This window comes from Ovis canadensis, chromosome 11 (genome assembly GCF_042477335.2).
Source record: "Ovis canadensis isolate MfBH-ARS-UI-01 breed Bighorn chromosome 11, ARS-UI_OviCan_v2, whole genome shotgun sequence".
NCBI classification, from domain to species: domain Eukaryota; kingdom Metazoa; phylum Chordata; class Mammalia; order Artiodactyla; family Bovidae; genus Ovis; species Ovis canadensis.
The window spans coordinates 18,085,295-18,101,536 of NC_091255.1; the positions used below are offsets into that span (position 1 = coordinate 18,085,295).

Below are 16,242 nucleotides of genomic sequence, written 5' to 3' on the forward strand. Positions count from 1 at the left end.
TTATAGCTCTATTTTAAAATAGACAACAAGAAAGGGGATTAGGGAAGTATAAGAGGAGAGGAACTGAAAAGTAAAGTAAAGCAATGCAAAATAATGACTAAAAAGACTCGACAATGGCAGAATCATCCTACACAGCTGCTCTGAGATCCCAGCAGTGCTGTCAGTCACCTTCTGGTGAAGCTCCTCTGTCAAATGGATGCAGCAGGATCCATATTGATCTTTTGTAAAGGAATATCTTCATTAATATAAGCAAACACACCTCTCATTTATGGTAATGTAGAGGTGTAGGCTTTTTCTTTTACTCTTAGTAGTAATGTTTCCCCAACACATAACACTTCCTTTTGATATGTGGGTTGAGTCATAAATTAACGTCACAAATAAATGTCACCTAGATGAGGGAGGCAACTACATTACAAAGTAGGAAGGTGTAGCTTAGATGTGAATTGTTAACAGTTGACAGCTTTGTGCTCTTGAACTAAATGTCATTGTGTCAAATTCTGAGAAATTAAATAGTTGTTGGAATGTAAAATTGCGGACATTTAGGTTTTGTAGCCTTGTAAGTTATGTCAATCTTTTCTAGACATTCTGAAATGGAAATGAACAGGTGGATTGAAAACAAAGGCAAATGAAGAGTTTAAAGACTTTCTTGGCATCACATAAAGAAGTCGCTCTACACTAGTGATGTTTTAAACAAAACATGTATAAATACAGTTAGCTTGTCTGGAAACAGACTTATTTATTGGGTCTTACCATTTACCTTTGAGACAAAAATAAGTAGTTGTAGAGGACTCATGCATTACTCAGTATACACTTTCTATCATGTATTATTTAATCTCAAGCTAAGAAAGAGAATGGACGTCTATTTTACATGATGCCATAATGTACATTAGTGAGCTCAACCCACTTATTCTTAAAATAACAGTATCACATCAGGGATTTAGAATACAGTATTATATGAAAACAGTTGGCAGGGAGACTCCTTCTGCCATTAATAACTGACTAGAAATGTTATTTCAGATCCTAAATCCAACTGAAATCCAGAAGGAATAAATGGAGAGGATGGGGTGGATATTTTGTGAACATGTTTTTCAAAGTAGAGAAAGAATCACTATATTTTTGCTGAATTATATGTTGCCATGGACATGGCAGTATGCAGCAATGATGCTGTCATCTATACAGCTGTATAACAACCCAGCTTCTCCCTCTCCCACTCCCCTCAGTAAGGCTTGAAAATAATAGGTTTGTGTGTAGTTTGGTAAGAAAATTAGAATAATTTAAAGTTGTTTCAGTTTCAGTCTACAAAAATAGAGACTCAGGGGGATGGGGAAGAAGAGCAAACAAAATGTACCAAAAAATACAGATTATGTAATAAAGTATATATTTGTTGTTGAGTCACTAAATCATGTCGGACTCTTTTGCGACTCCATGGACTGTAGCCCCCCGGTTCCTGGGGTTTCCCAGGCAAGAATACTGGAGGGACTTGCCTGCAGACACTCAAGAAGGGTGTCTTGATGTGCTGGAAATCTGATGGCTTAGTCCTTGTTGCATCGCAATATCTTGAAGTCTCAGTTTTTTCATCCATGGAGTGGAATCATGGTAATACCTTCTACCTGGAGGCGCTATTATAAGGATTAAGGGGATGAATATAACGCCTACACTATAAAGCTTTTTGAAAATAAGGCTTGATAGGTGTATTACACTTCTGAGTCTTCAAAGTCAGAGAAGAGTACAGGAAAAAGGGTCTAGAAAGGCTTTAGAAGCTGGCAATCTGGGTTCCAATTCCCATGCCACGACTAGGAGTTTCCACACCTTGAAAAAAGAAATGCACTTAATCCTGCTTCCTCTTCTGGGGAAGTGAGGCTAACACCACTTCACAGAATCAGATGAGAGAATGGAGGCAAAGGCACCCACCTTTGTAGATGTTGAATGCCTTCCCCTGCAAACTACTTATTAATGTCATCGACAGTAGAAGGTTTTCACACTGTGGCATCATTCCGCACATACGGACCCTAAGACAAGACAGGACAGATAAGGAAAACTGAGGTGAATCCAAATCGGGGAAGAGCAACAGCTAGACCGGGCGAACGTCTTAGTTCCCTCGTAACCACTTTGAGGTTAGGGTATCCACACAATGAAGGCATTCAGAGTTGGAGAGGGGACCAAGTCGAGTGCCCCTTTCGACTCCGTGGACTCGACGGGAGGGACCCTGAAATTCTTCCTTAGAGGCCGGTTGCCATGGCGACGGTCTCTAGGCAGCTTGGGCTGCTCTCTCAGTAGGGCTAGAGGGTGGGCCTCCGCCGGACCCCGCGCGCGCGCCCGAGACCAACTTTCCCTCCAGACCCGCGAGGGGCGGCGCGCTCCGCCCCCCGGCCCCGGGCCGCGCACGTCCGGGCTCGGCGGCGCGCACGCCTGCGGGAGCCCTCTCCAGGCAACCTAGTGCTGATCGCTCGTGCCGGTGCGGCCGTTAACCGCCCTTGCGGGAGCCGGAGGCTCGCCAGCAGCCCCCCTCCCCTTCCTGGGCCTCCCGAACCCGTTTCCCCGGTCGGCCCTGGGGCATGAGCAGCGATGGCCGGCTGCACCCCTGAGGAGAAAACTTACCGGCGCTTCCTGGAGCTATTCCTGGGCGAGTTTCGCGGACCGTGCGGCGGCGGCGAGCCCCAGCCGGAACCCGAACCCGAAGAGTCGGAGCCCGAGCCCGAGCCCGAACTGGTGGCGGCTGAGGCGCGCGAGGCGTCGGTCGAGGAAGCCGGGGAGGCGGCGGCCGCGGGGGCCGCGTCGGAGGAGGGGGAGCAGGAGCAGGAGCGAGAAGACCCCGAGCCCGAGGAGGAGGCGGTGGAGGAGGAGGCGGCGGCGGCGGCGGGCGAGGAGGCGGCGGCCCGGGGGCAGTCGGCCGTGCCGCCGCCGCAGCCCCGGCTGCCGCCGCTGCCCCCGCTGCCGCGGCCACTGTCGGAGCGCATCACCCGCGAGGAGGTGGAGGGCGAGAGCCTGGACCTGTGCCTGCAGCAGCTCTACAAATAGTTAAGTAGCGGGGCTCGGCCGGGGGGTGGGCCGCCGTCCCCGCCGCGCCGGCCTCGACGCGGCTCCCTCTGCTGCTCGAACTGCTCGCTTTTCCGCTCCTCATTCCCCCGCCCGCCTCACGCCGGCGCCCTGGCGAGGCTGGAGGCGCCCCCGCTGCTCGGACTCGGGCGGTCGGCGGCGAGATGCCCACGCCCGCCGCGGCCCCCGCGCCTCCCGCCGGGCCCGGGAGCCGCCCCCCGCGCCCTCCCGCCGGGCCCCGGGCTTCCCGCTTCTCCCTGGCCGCCCACTTCTTTCTCCACTTCTCACACCTTTTCTGCTTGGTGCCTGGGAAGGTCCTTCCTTCTAGTCTTGAGAGCTCCCTCTTCCCAGCCCTCTCCTTCCTCCTGGAGGTTTTCCTCCCACCCGGGTCTGTCTTTTTCCCGGCGCGAGTCGCCCCCCCCCCCCCCCCCCACCGTTGTTTGGCGGCGGAGAGACGCGGTCTCCTTTCTAGGCAGGAGCTGCTTACTGGGTGCCTCCTGCGTAACCGCAACAAAGATGATAATCCCGGCCCCAGATCCACAAGAGGGGAGACTGGAGTCGATATTCTTCTGTTGGGCGCTCAGTGTTGAAAGTGTAGATGGCTTAATATACGGAAGCCTCGTATCGTAGTTTAATGATACTTGATAACTCATAATTGAGGGAGGTGGGAAGGAAATGAGGAGGGACGATAAGGAAAATTTTACCTGCGAGCCTTCAGGTGAAAGACAGAGTCGCAATTCGTTAAAGTGGAAAACTCTGGCTGGTTTGATAAAATTGCAATTAGGTGCAGTATTTTCAGTCCATTAAGTAGATGGGGTAGAGAGAAAGCAGATGGCTTAGCTACACAGATGAAAGTCTAAAATAGAAAGGTCAAGGCTTTGCCTTTCATCCCAGTTTTTATGGGCCTGAAATAGAAGCAGTTTACAATTGCGTTTCTTTCTAAATGGAATTGTTCTGAAATAATGACAGAGGAGAATACTAACAAGTTTCTGAGAACACTGGTAAATCTCGGGAGCCTTTTGCCATTCTGCTGATAGTTGTAATGAAAGATGTTACTCTGTCCCCATCAAAAAGTTTACTATTGCAAGATTCACTGCAGTTAAGATCACTTCTTGGATTTTTTAAAACGCTTAGATTAAGAAAAGGACCTGGAAAGTAAAGGTTTTGTCTTCTTCCAACCTAACAGACACCTGATCAAATCATTCTTCCTGTTAAAACAGAAGCTTGTCAACAAGAAAAAACACTGAACATATATGCTGTAAAAGTGGACTGTGTTGATACTTTATACACTATTGAAATTTCAATTTTGAAATCCTATCTGGTTACCAAAGTAATACTGCTTTGGGAGAAATGTGAAATGGCATGTAAAAACATCTTAGGAGTATTTCTTCCTAGTGTTTGTAAACAACTGTAGAATGGAGTTTATGAAATATCATTTTTAATACTATATAGACACTTAAGACTTCTCGCTTAAAATAAAATGGAATTGTTTAATGAAGTGGAAAGATTTATCTTAGCATCAGACTAACTCTACTTTGACAATTTTACCTTTACAAATGAATTAAAGAAATACACATTTAAACATTAGAGAAGGTCCATTTCAAAAAAAGAGTTATTAGTTTAGAAATATGTACCATTCAAGGTTTTGTAAAAATGAAATCTGTATGAAGATGATGGTAGGTAGATGTGTGTTTTGCCACATGGAAGGGAAGCAAGATTTTCAATACATGTATAAACCAGAAAAGTATTCAGATTATAAAATGACCATCTAATTGAGAAAGTTTAGATTTGAAGTAAAACTAGCAAAATTGAAGTTGGAAAACATTATTTCACCTTAAATCAAAGATTTCATCATGTATACTGTTTTGTGCAGAAGCTATTATGTTTTACTCAGATATAAAATGCCTGGCTTGTTTATGTAAAGTATCTTCAAGGTTGTTAACAGACAGAAAAAAAACAAAACAAAACCCAAAAACCTAAAAGTCTCACAGTTTAAAAACACATACTTTTTGTGCTTTATTATTTATGAAAGAAAATCATACAACTTGGCCACAAGAATAAGTACTGGAAGGCATTGTAGAGATAGATCGTTTTCCTGTTCGCTTCGTTTTACAGAAGAGAAAACTGAGGATCCCGATTCAGAAATGACAAATTATGTACAAATGGTTTTCCAGCATTTTTAAATATAATTTTTGAACCTAAAAACTCTCAGAGTTGTCAAATTTCCTAGGAAAAGTTGAGTAATCAGATTTCCTAGGAAACACTTTGAAATCATTCTGATTAGGAATATGTTGGAATTACTAATTTGGTGGAGGTGAAGTTGTTTTTTTTTTTTTCCAAAATATTTTCTCAGATACCCACTCTCTCTTTATTTTGGGAATTCTTAATATTCTTTAGAAACTGTCATGCTTGTTAGAGTGTGCTAAAATACTTAAATGAAATTACGTGAAATATATATTCACCAGTTTCACATTTGAAACTATTGTAAGAAGAAACTAGAACCAGTTTCATAAGTCTCTAGCCTATTTTTTCTGTCAGTGTTTTATAAATATATAGTATGAAGCTACAGAAAAAAATAGAGGTGCTTACTTTCTCAATACTGTTTATGTAAATACTGGCTGAAATTTTACTTCAAAAACTATAGTGAATGTTTTTCCCAGTATTTTGCTTCTCTCAGAGTTTAAGAACAGAAGATATAGTTATCATTCTTCATTTTGGTAAACTCAAAGCTTAGGATTAGCTTGAGATAAGCAGTTACTTAGGTAAGTAAAGGATCAAGGTTTAAATGGACAAAATATAATTAGCAACTTAAAAGTTTTACAGTATTTGTGACACAGTTTTTGCTATTAGGCTTAAAATGGGAACTATGTACTTAATATTTCTCTACTAGATAAAAAAATATAACATTTTGAAAGAAAAGTTATTTGAAATGTTAAAAATCCCCTAGGATGAGAAAGATCTCTGTTGTAGGCTATAAATACTTTTTTTTAAAGGACCATTTAAACAATTTTGTTTCAAATAATTAAATCTTTAAGAATGAATAATAAATTCAGTCGGTTCCTTAGAACTGTTTAACCGAATTAGTCTATTCCATGTCAATAAAAAAATTCCAGTGATTTGCAATCTTCAGCTGCTCATGTAAGAATTATCTCCTTTACTCCTGTAAACTAAAATGCCCCCCAAGAGAGTAAAATAAATTCTAATGATGCAAAATTAGGATTTTTGAGGTTAATGGATCTCTTTGAAAAGGTGGAGGTGAGATATTTTATAGCTTTGAAATAATTTCAAATAAAATTTACAGCTGATCTCATGGCAGATATGAATAACCTTGGATAGGTTGCGTAGGTCAATGCTGTATTTTATTTCTCTATATTATTGTATGGAGGATAAATCTATTTGTTTTAACCCAGAAGAAACAAATACTCTGAAGTCTGTAAGAGCTACATGTCAGTACATTTTTAGAGCAGTTGTCTCCTCAGTTATTCATTTAGCCTGGATTGGACTTCTCAAGGAGGGGGAGATATTTTGGTAGCCTGGCAAAGTTAAATACTTGCAGATGGTTTAGAGTAGTAATGAGGGTGGCCGCTTTAAAAATGCCTTGGGAAAGAAAATCATTGTTTATAGACACTAATAATTCAGTTGTATTGAATTATGTGACTCATTAATGACTTTGAGATAGATTAGAAAGCCATTAAACTTTGTCTGTGTATATATATGGAAAAATACATGGATGGGAGTTATGCCACTGATTTAGAATACCCTCCCCCCTTTTTTTATTCTTAAAACTAGTAAGAAGTAGCAGAAAAAAGAAAATAGCAACCATTCGGCGTAAGCCCTAATTTTCGGGGTTGTCTCCTAGGTCGTAGACTGCCACTTCTCTGTGAGCTTTTAATACTCTGCCTATGGGGTCGCAAAGAGTCAGACATGACTGAGCAACTGAACTGAACTGAAGCCTTTTATATTGTTGTTTGGTCCTTGGCCTTTTCAAGTTTGGTTGGCTTGTTGTCTGTGGCCAAAATCAGCCTCTCCTGTGATTTTGATTATTGTAGTTATGCTAATAGCTCCCATCTCTGCCTCCATCCTTGCTTTGACTGCTAATAGAAGGCTCTACCTAGATGTCTAAAAGTTTTCTCAAACTGTCCAAAGCTGAATTTGATCTTCCATCTCTCTGTCTCCCCCACGGAAGACAAAACTTGATTCTCTTTTTGGTGGGTTTATCCTTGATTTCTCCTTCTCTCCTCCTCACGTTCAGTCAAATTTTGCCTTCTACTTCAGTTCAGTTCAGTTGCTCAGTCATGTCCGAGTCTTAGCAACTCCATGAATTGCAGCACACCAGGCCTCCCTGTCCATCACTAATTCCTGGAGTTCACTCAGACTCACGTCCATTGAGTCTGTGATGCCACCCAGCCATCTCATCCTCTGTCGTCCCCTTCTCCTCCTGCCCCCAATCCCTCCCAGCAACAGAGTCTTTTCCAATGAGTCAACTCTTCGCATGAAGTGGCCAAAGTATTGGAGTTTCAGCTTTAGCATCAGTCCTTCCAAAGGACACCCAGGGCTGATCTCCTTTAGGATGGACTGGTTGGATCTCCTTGCATCCAAGGGACTCTCAAGAGTCTTCTCCAACACCACAGTTCAAGAGCATCAATTCTTCGGCGCTCAGCTTTCTTCACAGTCCAACTCTCACATCCATACATGACCACAGGAAAAACCATAGCCTTGACTAGATGGACCTTTGTTGCCTTATAAATACCTCCTAAATACGGCCCTCACCATCCCTACTGTCACTGCTATTTCTTCCCAGTCTTCTCCAATATATTCTCCCCAGTGTATTAATAGTAAAGTGATTTCTCTAGAATCTAGATTATGTAGATTGACTAATTCTCACCCATTGCTTAAATATTTTACTGTTTACCTGGTATTAGCCAAACTGAGGTCAAAGGCACAGTTCTCCAGTCAGATACAGCCGAGTCTGCCTGAGGCAGAAGTTGCTAGGGGTTAGGGTCCAACTATAAGTTAGAGGGAAGAGTCTGCACAAGACCACCCTCACTTCTGACACTGATTTTAATTTTCAGCTTTCTCAAAACTACTTTCAGATTTGATAATTTACTAGAAAGATTCACAGAACTCACTGAAAGCTTAATATATTAATGGATTATGGTTCAGTATAAGGAAAAGCTAGAACTTAGAACCAGCCAAAGTAAGGGATGCATGAGCTGCAATCTGGAGGGTTTCAGATGTGAAGCTTCCAGTGTCCTCAGGGATGTGTTCCTCTCTCATGGAGTCTTGCCGGCCCAAAAAGCTCACCTAAGTTTCACTGTCCAGTTTTTATTGGAATTTATTGATAGATTGCTCACATGGTTGAACTTATTAATAGTTTCGAGTCTCCCACTCCAGGCTGATACCATGGGATCCAAAGGGCCCGCCGTGAATAACAAAGACACTCCTATTACTCTAGAAATTCCAGGGATTTAGAGGTTACCTTCCAGGAGCTAGGGACAAAGGCCAGACATCTTTTAGGCAAGGCCAGTTCTTTATTGTATACCTTCATTGCCTATTTCTTCATTGCCCTACAGATAAAATCCAAACAAGCCTTTATAATCTTATCAGCCCCATCCCTGAATCACTGTCCACCCACTCCATCCCACCCCTAGAAACTATACTTCAGCTGTTTTGGACTATTAATATATTAGTTTGAATGCACGGTGTTTGCTCTTACCTCTGCACCTTTGGACATAACACGCTTGATCTACCCTGCTCTCCCACTCCGTCCAGTCTGTCCAGTCTTTAACCTGTTGTTCAGGTCTCCATCTCACATCACTTCCTTTGTTCACCAGCCCCACGCTCATAATGAATTAGATGTCTCTTCCGTGTCTCCTTATAGAATACCTAGTGCTTATTCCTCTTGTTCAGTTCAGTCGCTCAGTCGTGTCCGACTCTTTGTGACCCCATGAGTCACAGGACGCCAGGCCTCCCTGACCATCACCAACTCCCAGAGTTTACCCAAACTCATGTACATTGAGTCGGTGATGCCATCCAGCTATCTCATCCTCTGTCATCCCCTTCTTCTCCTGCCCTCAATCTTTCCTAGCATCAGGGTCTTTTCCAATGAGTCAGCTCTTCGCATCAGGTGGCCAAAGTATTGGAGTTTCAGCTTCAGCATCAGTCCTTCCAATGAACACCCAGGCTGATCTTCTTTAGGATGGACTGGATGGATCTCCTTGCAGTCCGAGGGACTTTCAAGAGTCTTCTCCAACACCACAGTTCAAAAGCATCAATTCTTCAGCGCTCAGCTTTTTTCACAGTCCAACTCTCACATCCATAATAACTACTGGAAAAACCATAGCCTTGACTAGTGGACCTTTGTTGGCAAAGTAATGTCTCTGCTTTTTAATATGCTATCTAGGTTGGTCATAACTTTCCTTCCAAGGAGTAAGCATCTTTTAATTTCATGGCTGCAGTCACTATCTGCAGTGATTTTGGAGCCCCCCAAAATAAAGTCAGCCACTGTTTCCACTGTTTCTCCATCTATTTGCCATGAAGTGATGGGACCAGATGCCATGATCTTCGTTTTCTGAATGTTGAGCTTTAAGCCAACTTTCTCACTCTCCTCCTTCACTTTCATCAGAGGCTTTTCAGTTCCTCTTCACTTTCTGCCATAAGGGTAGTGTCATCTGCATATCTGAGGTTATTGATATTTCTCCTGGCAATCTTGATTCCAGCTTGTGCTTCATCCAGTCCAGCATTTCTCATGGTGTACTCTGCATATAATTAAATAAGCAGGGTGACAATATACAGCCTTGACGTACTCCTTTTCCTATTTGGAACCAGTCTGTTGTTCCATGTCCAGTTCTAACTGTTGCATCCTTACCTGCATATAGATTTCTCAAGAGGCAGGTCAGGTGGTCTGGTATTCCCATCTCTTTCAGAATTTTCCACGGTTTATTGTGATCCACACAGTCAAAGGCTTTGGCATAGTCAATAAAGCAGAAATAGATGTTTTTCTGGAACTCTCTTGCTTTTTCCATGATCCAGCGGATGTTGGCAATTTGATCTCTGGTTCCTCTGCCTTTTCGAAAACCAGCTTGAACATCAGGGAGTTCACGGTTCGCGTATTGCTGAAGCCTGGCCTGGAGAATTTTGAGCATTACTTTACTAGCATGTGAGATGAGTGCAATTGTGTGGTAGTTTGAGCATTCTTTGGCATTGTCTTTCTATGGGATTGGAATGAAAACTGACCTTTTCCAGTCCTGTGTCCACTGCTGAGTTTTCCAAATTTGCTGGTATACTGAGTGCAGCACTTTCACAGGAATTCCATCACCTCCACTAGCTTTGTTTGTAGTGATGCTTTCTAAGGCCCACTTGACTTCACATTCCAGGATGTCTGGCTCTAGGTGAGTGATCACACCATTGTGATTATCTGGGTCATGAAGATCTTTTTTGTACAGTTCTTCTGTGTATTCTTGCCACTTCTCCTTAATATCTTCTGCTTCTGTTAGGTCCATACCATTTCTGCCCTTTATCAAGCCCATCTTTGCATGAAATGTTCTCTTGGTATCTCTAATTTTCTTGAAGAGATCTCTAGTGTTTTCCATTCTGTTGTTTTCCTCTATTTCCTTGCATTGATTGCTGAGGAAGGCTTTCTTATCTCTCCTTGTTATTCTTTGAAACTCTGCATTCAGATGCTTATATCTTTCCTTTTCTCCTTTGCTTTTCACATCTCTTCTTTTCACAGGTATTTGTAAGGCCTCCTCTTGTAGCACTTGTTTAATTTTTTTTTCCCCCACAGATATTTATGTATCATGACTAGTGGTCTTCAAAATAAGGTGTAGCCAAAGTAATCCATTTCAGTGAAGGAATAAAATATTAAAATCTATTTCTTTGTGTATAAAATATGAACTTAAGCTCATCCCCTCAAAAAAAAAGAATTAAGTGCTAGTAATACTTGACATATTAATTGAGAATGGCAGCTTGTTCTGTGTGACAGCTGACTTTATGTTAAACACTGTACATGAGGTATCCTGATGACATGCAGGTTTCTTGGCTTAGAGTTGACAGTGGCACCTTTCCTCCGATTTTAAGAACATTATGGATTATTACTGTTTACCTGCTCTCATTAAATGGATTCCTTGGTTGTATTTAACAAAGTTAACTCTCACAAAATAGATAATTGACTTAAAAAACTCCTGCAGAGAAATCATAGGTTGAACATATTATTTGTAATGCAAATGTAAGAAGCAACAAAACTTCTATTTTAGTTCTATTAGATTTTTTAAAGGGCGATTATATTTGATGAGAAATCTGTGAAAATGTAACTGTTAAGTATATTTTGTAGAATACAGCTTACTCAAAGAAATAGTGATAATTCTGCTGGTGAGAGTGGTATGTATGCATGGGTATATGCATGTATGAAATTTATATGTGTATATGTACACACATCCACACATGAGAAATGTATATCTACGTTGAAAGTGGGGTATTCATAATGTTCCAGAAGATTTTGATAAAGTGCTTGAAGGCAGTTGCATTAGATTATTAGCTACATGTTTGCCATAAAATCCCTAGGCCAGCAATGATGGGGACATATGCAACACACGATAAATCCAGTGAGTGAGCCAAGAGATTAAACGCAAAGTATTATTTACATCTATTTTAAACTGCTTTTTGAAAAACTTAGTAAAGTTTTGTATTCTCATATTTCAAAACTTTTTATTATAAAAAATTTAAAGTATAGGAAAAATTGTGTACTTATTGCTCAACCTCAGCAGTGATCAATTTGTGGCCAGTATTTTTTTCATCTATACCTTCACACATCTCACCCTACCTCCTGTGTAATTTTTAAATGAATACACAGTAATTTAATCACAATGCTGTTAGACATTTTAGGTGATACCAGTTTTTGGTTGCTCTAAGAATATTTTGATGGTCATCCTTTGAGCAAACCTTTGACTTTCTTAGGGTATATTTATATACAGTATATATTGTTGGGATTATATTAAAGATATTGACATATTTAAGGCTTTTGGTATATAGTTCTTAACTGTCTTCTAACAAAGTTTTGTTGTTTACTCTCTGAGAAAATATATAAGAAAAAGATTATTGATTTTATGATTTAAACATTTACAAAATAACAGAATAATAAAAATATCCATATACCCCCCCATTCCATTTCAAGAAATTATCATGATTAAGATTATTTGAAGGAAGTAAAGCATTTCATATATAAATTAACATTTCATATGAAATTGAAGACTTTGTCACTCTCTTCTATGAACTCATTTCCTTTTGTTTCTTTCTAGAGGTAATCTGTGAATTTAGGGAATGTAACCCTCTGCTCTATATTTTTATATTTTTACTACCCACATATTTGTATGGTCAAAATATGGGCGGCTATTTTGTTTTTGTTTTCATAAGTAGCTTTCTTGAGACTAATGTTTTTAAAAAAGATTCATTAATTTGATACATACAGTTTTTTCATTTTAGCTACTATATAGATTCTGTATGAGTATACTATGATTTATTTATCCAATTTCCTATTGAAGGACAGTTGAGTTGTTTCTAAGTTTTGCATGTTCTGTACTGTAATGGCTAAAAATCGCTGCTCTTGTGGGTAAATCCTGAAATCTCAAAAGCTTAATGTAATGTTAGCTTATTTCTTGCTCAGAGAGTACTTTCAGTGGAGAAGGCACTGTGTTCTATGGAGTGATTAATGGATTCAGGCTAGTTGAGTTTTTCATCTTCAGTCTGTGGTTTCCAAGGTTGCTCTAGGCATCAGCATACATCTAGCAAGCATAGGAGTGGAGAATGGTATTGGAGGTTTTTAGATGCCAGACCTTAGAAGTGGCATATATGTTTGTTCACTTTCCATTGACTAGAATTAACTGCATTTTAAAAATTGAAAGACACAGTGAATTTATTTTATTTTATTTAACCCAATATATGCAAATATACAAAAAGGGAAAGACTAGAGATCTCTTCAGAAAAATTGGAAATATCAAGGGAACATTTCACCTAAAGATTGCCAAAATAAAGGACAGAAATGATAGCGACCCAATAGATGCTGAAGAGAACAACAAGAGATGGAAGGAATAAATGGAAGAACTGTACAAAAAAGATCTTAATGAAGCAGATAACTATGATGGTGTGGTCAGTCACCCAGAGCTAGACATTCTGGAGTGTGAAGTCAAGTGGGCCTTAGGAAGCACTGCTGTTAATAAAGCTAGTGGATGTGATGAAATTCCAGTAGAGCTGTTAAAAAACCCAAAGGATGATGCTGTTAAAGTGTTGCACTCAATATGTTAGCAGATCTCTAAGACCCAGCAGTGGCCACAGGACTGGAAAAGGTCAGTCCTCATCCTAGTTCCCAAGATGGGTAGTACTGAAGAATGTTCAAACCAATGGACAGTTGCACTCATTTCCCTCGCTGGTAAGATCATGGTTAAAATCTCGCATGCTAGGCTTCAGCATTACGTAAACTAGAACTTACAGAACTTTCTTCAGCTAGGCAATCAAAAGAAATTTGCTTCTTGGTAGGAAAGCTATGACAAACCTAGACAGTATATTGAAAAGCAGAGACATTACTCTGCCGGCAAAGGTCCATATAGCCAAGACTATGGTCTTCTCACTGGTCACCTACAGTTGTGAGAACTGGACCATAAAGAAGGCAGAACACCAAAGAATTGATGCCTTTGGTCTGTGGTGCTGAAGAAGACTCCTGAGAGTCCCTTGAACAGCATGGAGATCAAACCAGTCAATGTTAAGGGAAATCAACCCTGATTACTTGTTGGAAGGACTGAAACTGCAGCTATAGTATTTTGGTCAGCTGGTGCAAACAGGCGACTCATTAGAAAAGTCCCTGATGCTGGGAAAGATTGAGGGCAGAAGAGGGTGTCGGAGGATGAGATGGTTGGATGGCATCACTGATGCAATGGACATGAACTTGGGCAAACTTCAGGAGGTGGTGAGGGACAGGGAGTGCTGCAGTCCATGGGGTCACAAAGAGTTGGACACGTCTGGGTGACTGAACAACCACAACAACAATCCAAATATTTTACCATTTAAACATATGATGAATATTAAAATATTGAATTTCTTTCATTTTTTATACCAAGTTTTCAAAATCCTGTTTATATTTTACACTTAAAGCATATCTCAAATGGAATATCACATTTAGAATACTTAGTAGCCGCATGGGGCTAGTGGCTAACATATTGAATGGCGCAGGTTTAGACTTAATAACAGAAATTTGAATTCTATAAAACATATCTGACATTTAATTTCAAAGTCATATTTAAATAAGTGCTCACTCCAGTTGCCAAATTCATATTTATCTAGCCTTTGAAGTAATAAGCTAAATTCGTTTTTCTTAGATTTCTTTCTGTGACTACACACACACCACACACACACACACACACACACACAGAGCTTTATTTATTTATTTATTTTGGTCACTCTGTACCATATGTAGAATCTTAGTACTGCAGCCAAGGATCGGACCCATGTCTCCTTGCAGTGAAGTACAGAGTTCTAACCACCAGACCACCTGGGAAGTTCCTAGGGTAATATGATTTAGATTTAGATTATCAAATTGTTAATTTCTCCTCACATAGTTTATGGGGTGGTAGTTTTCTATTGCTTTGTAACATGCTACTGAAATTTAGTGACTTGAAACAACATCCATTTGTTATCTTACAGTTTTGTAGGTTAGAAGTCTGGGTATGTTCAGCTGGGTACTCTGCTTAAGGTCTTCAGTCAAGGTAAGTCAAAGTGTTGGAGAGGTAGGACCCTTATCTAGAGACTCAGGGAGACTGCACTTCTAGCCCATTCAGGTTAACAGTCTAGATCTTTGTTGTAGATCTGAGGTTTCCGTTTCCTTGCTGGTTGTTAGGTTTGGGAGGGGCACTGATTATCTGTTGACAGAAGCCATCCGCTTTCCTTCTCATTTGCCCTCCTTTGTCTTCATACCAGCCACGTTACATCAGGTGTTTCCATGCTCCAATCTGTCTGGCTTCTCCTGCTGTCATGTAAGGGGTCATTTGATTAGATCAGACCCACCAAGATAATCTCCCTGTCTTAAGATCAACTTGCCGTATAACATAGCACAGTCACCGGAGTGATACCAAGTTAGTATTCACAGATTTTAGCAATTAGTTCAGGGCGTCTTTGGGAGACCATTTCAGTACTCCTTTTGCTGCAGTAGAGAAGCAAGATGGAAGAGCATTAATTATTTTGAGGTCTTTTGATTTCACTTCTAAATGAAAGAAAAATACTTTTTGCCCATTTCTTTTTGTCTCTACTCCCACCAGTGTGGTCCAAACTTCCATCAAGTCTTAGCAACCCATAGCAACTCTCCTAACTGTGCTTTAATCACAGTGGTCTTGACTTTGTTCCCAGAAACTGCCATGCTCTGTCCTGCCTCAGGGACTCTGCACTTTTTTTTTCTTTGCCCAAGCAACTTTCCCCCTTCTCTCCAACTGTCCAGCTCAACTGATAGGTCCTACCTAAAATATATCTTCCTCATAGAGGTGTTTCTTTACCAGAGGTCTAAATTAAGTCTTGGTTTTTGGTTTCCATAGTATCTTTTTGCTTTTTCTTTATATTCACTTATCATAATTTATACATATATATATATATATTATTTCATATCTCTGTCCCGGACTGAGGGCACTAGATAAAGAATGTTTTGTTTACCTTTGTGTATCCAGCACCTAGTACAGGTACTGGCACATAGTAGGCACTCATTAAATATTTATTGAATAAATCAGTGAATCTTCAACTTTTTCTCTGCTCTGTCCAGGTTGTTTCCTTTCTAGATTTTTATAGGCCTATCCTCATTACCTTCTTTCTCTTTGTTATTTTTTTCTTCCTTTCCTCTACTTTGAATGGTGAAGGAGCTTGGCTTCTATTTTATGTGGTTATTGGTATATGTGGCTTCTATTTTATGTGATTATTGGTATGTGTTAACATTTTCATCTAGCTGCAGAAACATGCTTGCAGTTTTCATTACTGCAAACTGTACAGTACAAGATGAAAAATTTTGTGAACTTGAGTATTATGTAAATTATTTGAGAATATTGTGAACAATGACAATTTTGAAGCAAAATAATGCTTTATAGAGAGTCAGTGAAAGTCGCTCAGTTGTGTTTGACTCTTTGCGACCTCATGGACTATACAGTCCATGGAATTCTCCAGGCCAGACTACTGGACTGG

General features: G+C 40.6%; 1 protein-coding gene across 1 annotated transcript in view; it reads left to right on the forward strand.

Annotated features, from left to right (window-relative positions):
• The first annotated feature begins 2,401 nt into the window (after positions 1–2,401).
• Positions 2,402–16,242, forward strand: part of PPM1E (protein phosphatase, Mg2+/Mn2+ dependent 1E) — a 223,597-nt gene continuing 209,756 nt past the window's right edge. The window contains exon 1 of the mRNA XM_069602633.1: positions 2,402–3,017. Coding sequence (XP_069458734.1) covers positions 2,566–3,017 — 452 coding nt within the window. The 5' untranslated portion in view covers positions 2,402–2,565. The remainder of the gene's footprint in view (positions 3,018–16,242) is intronic.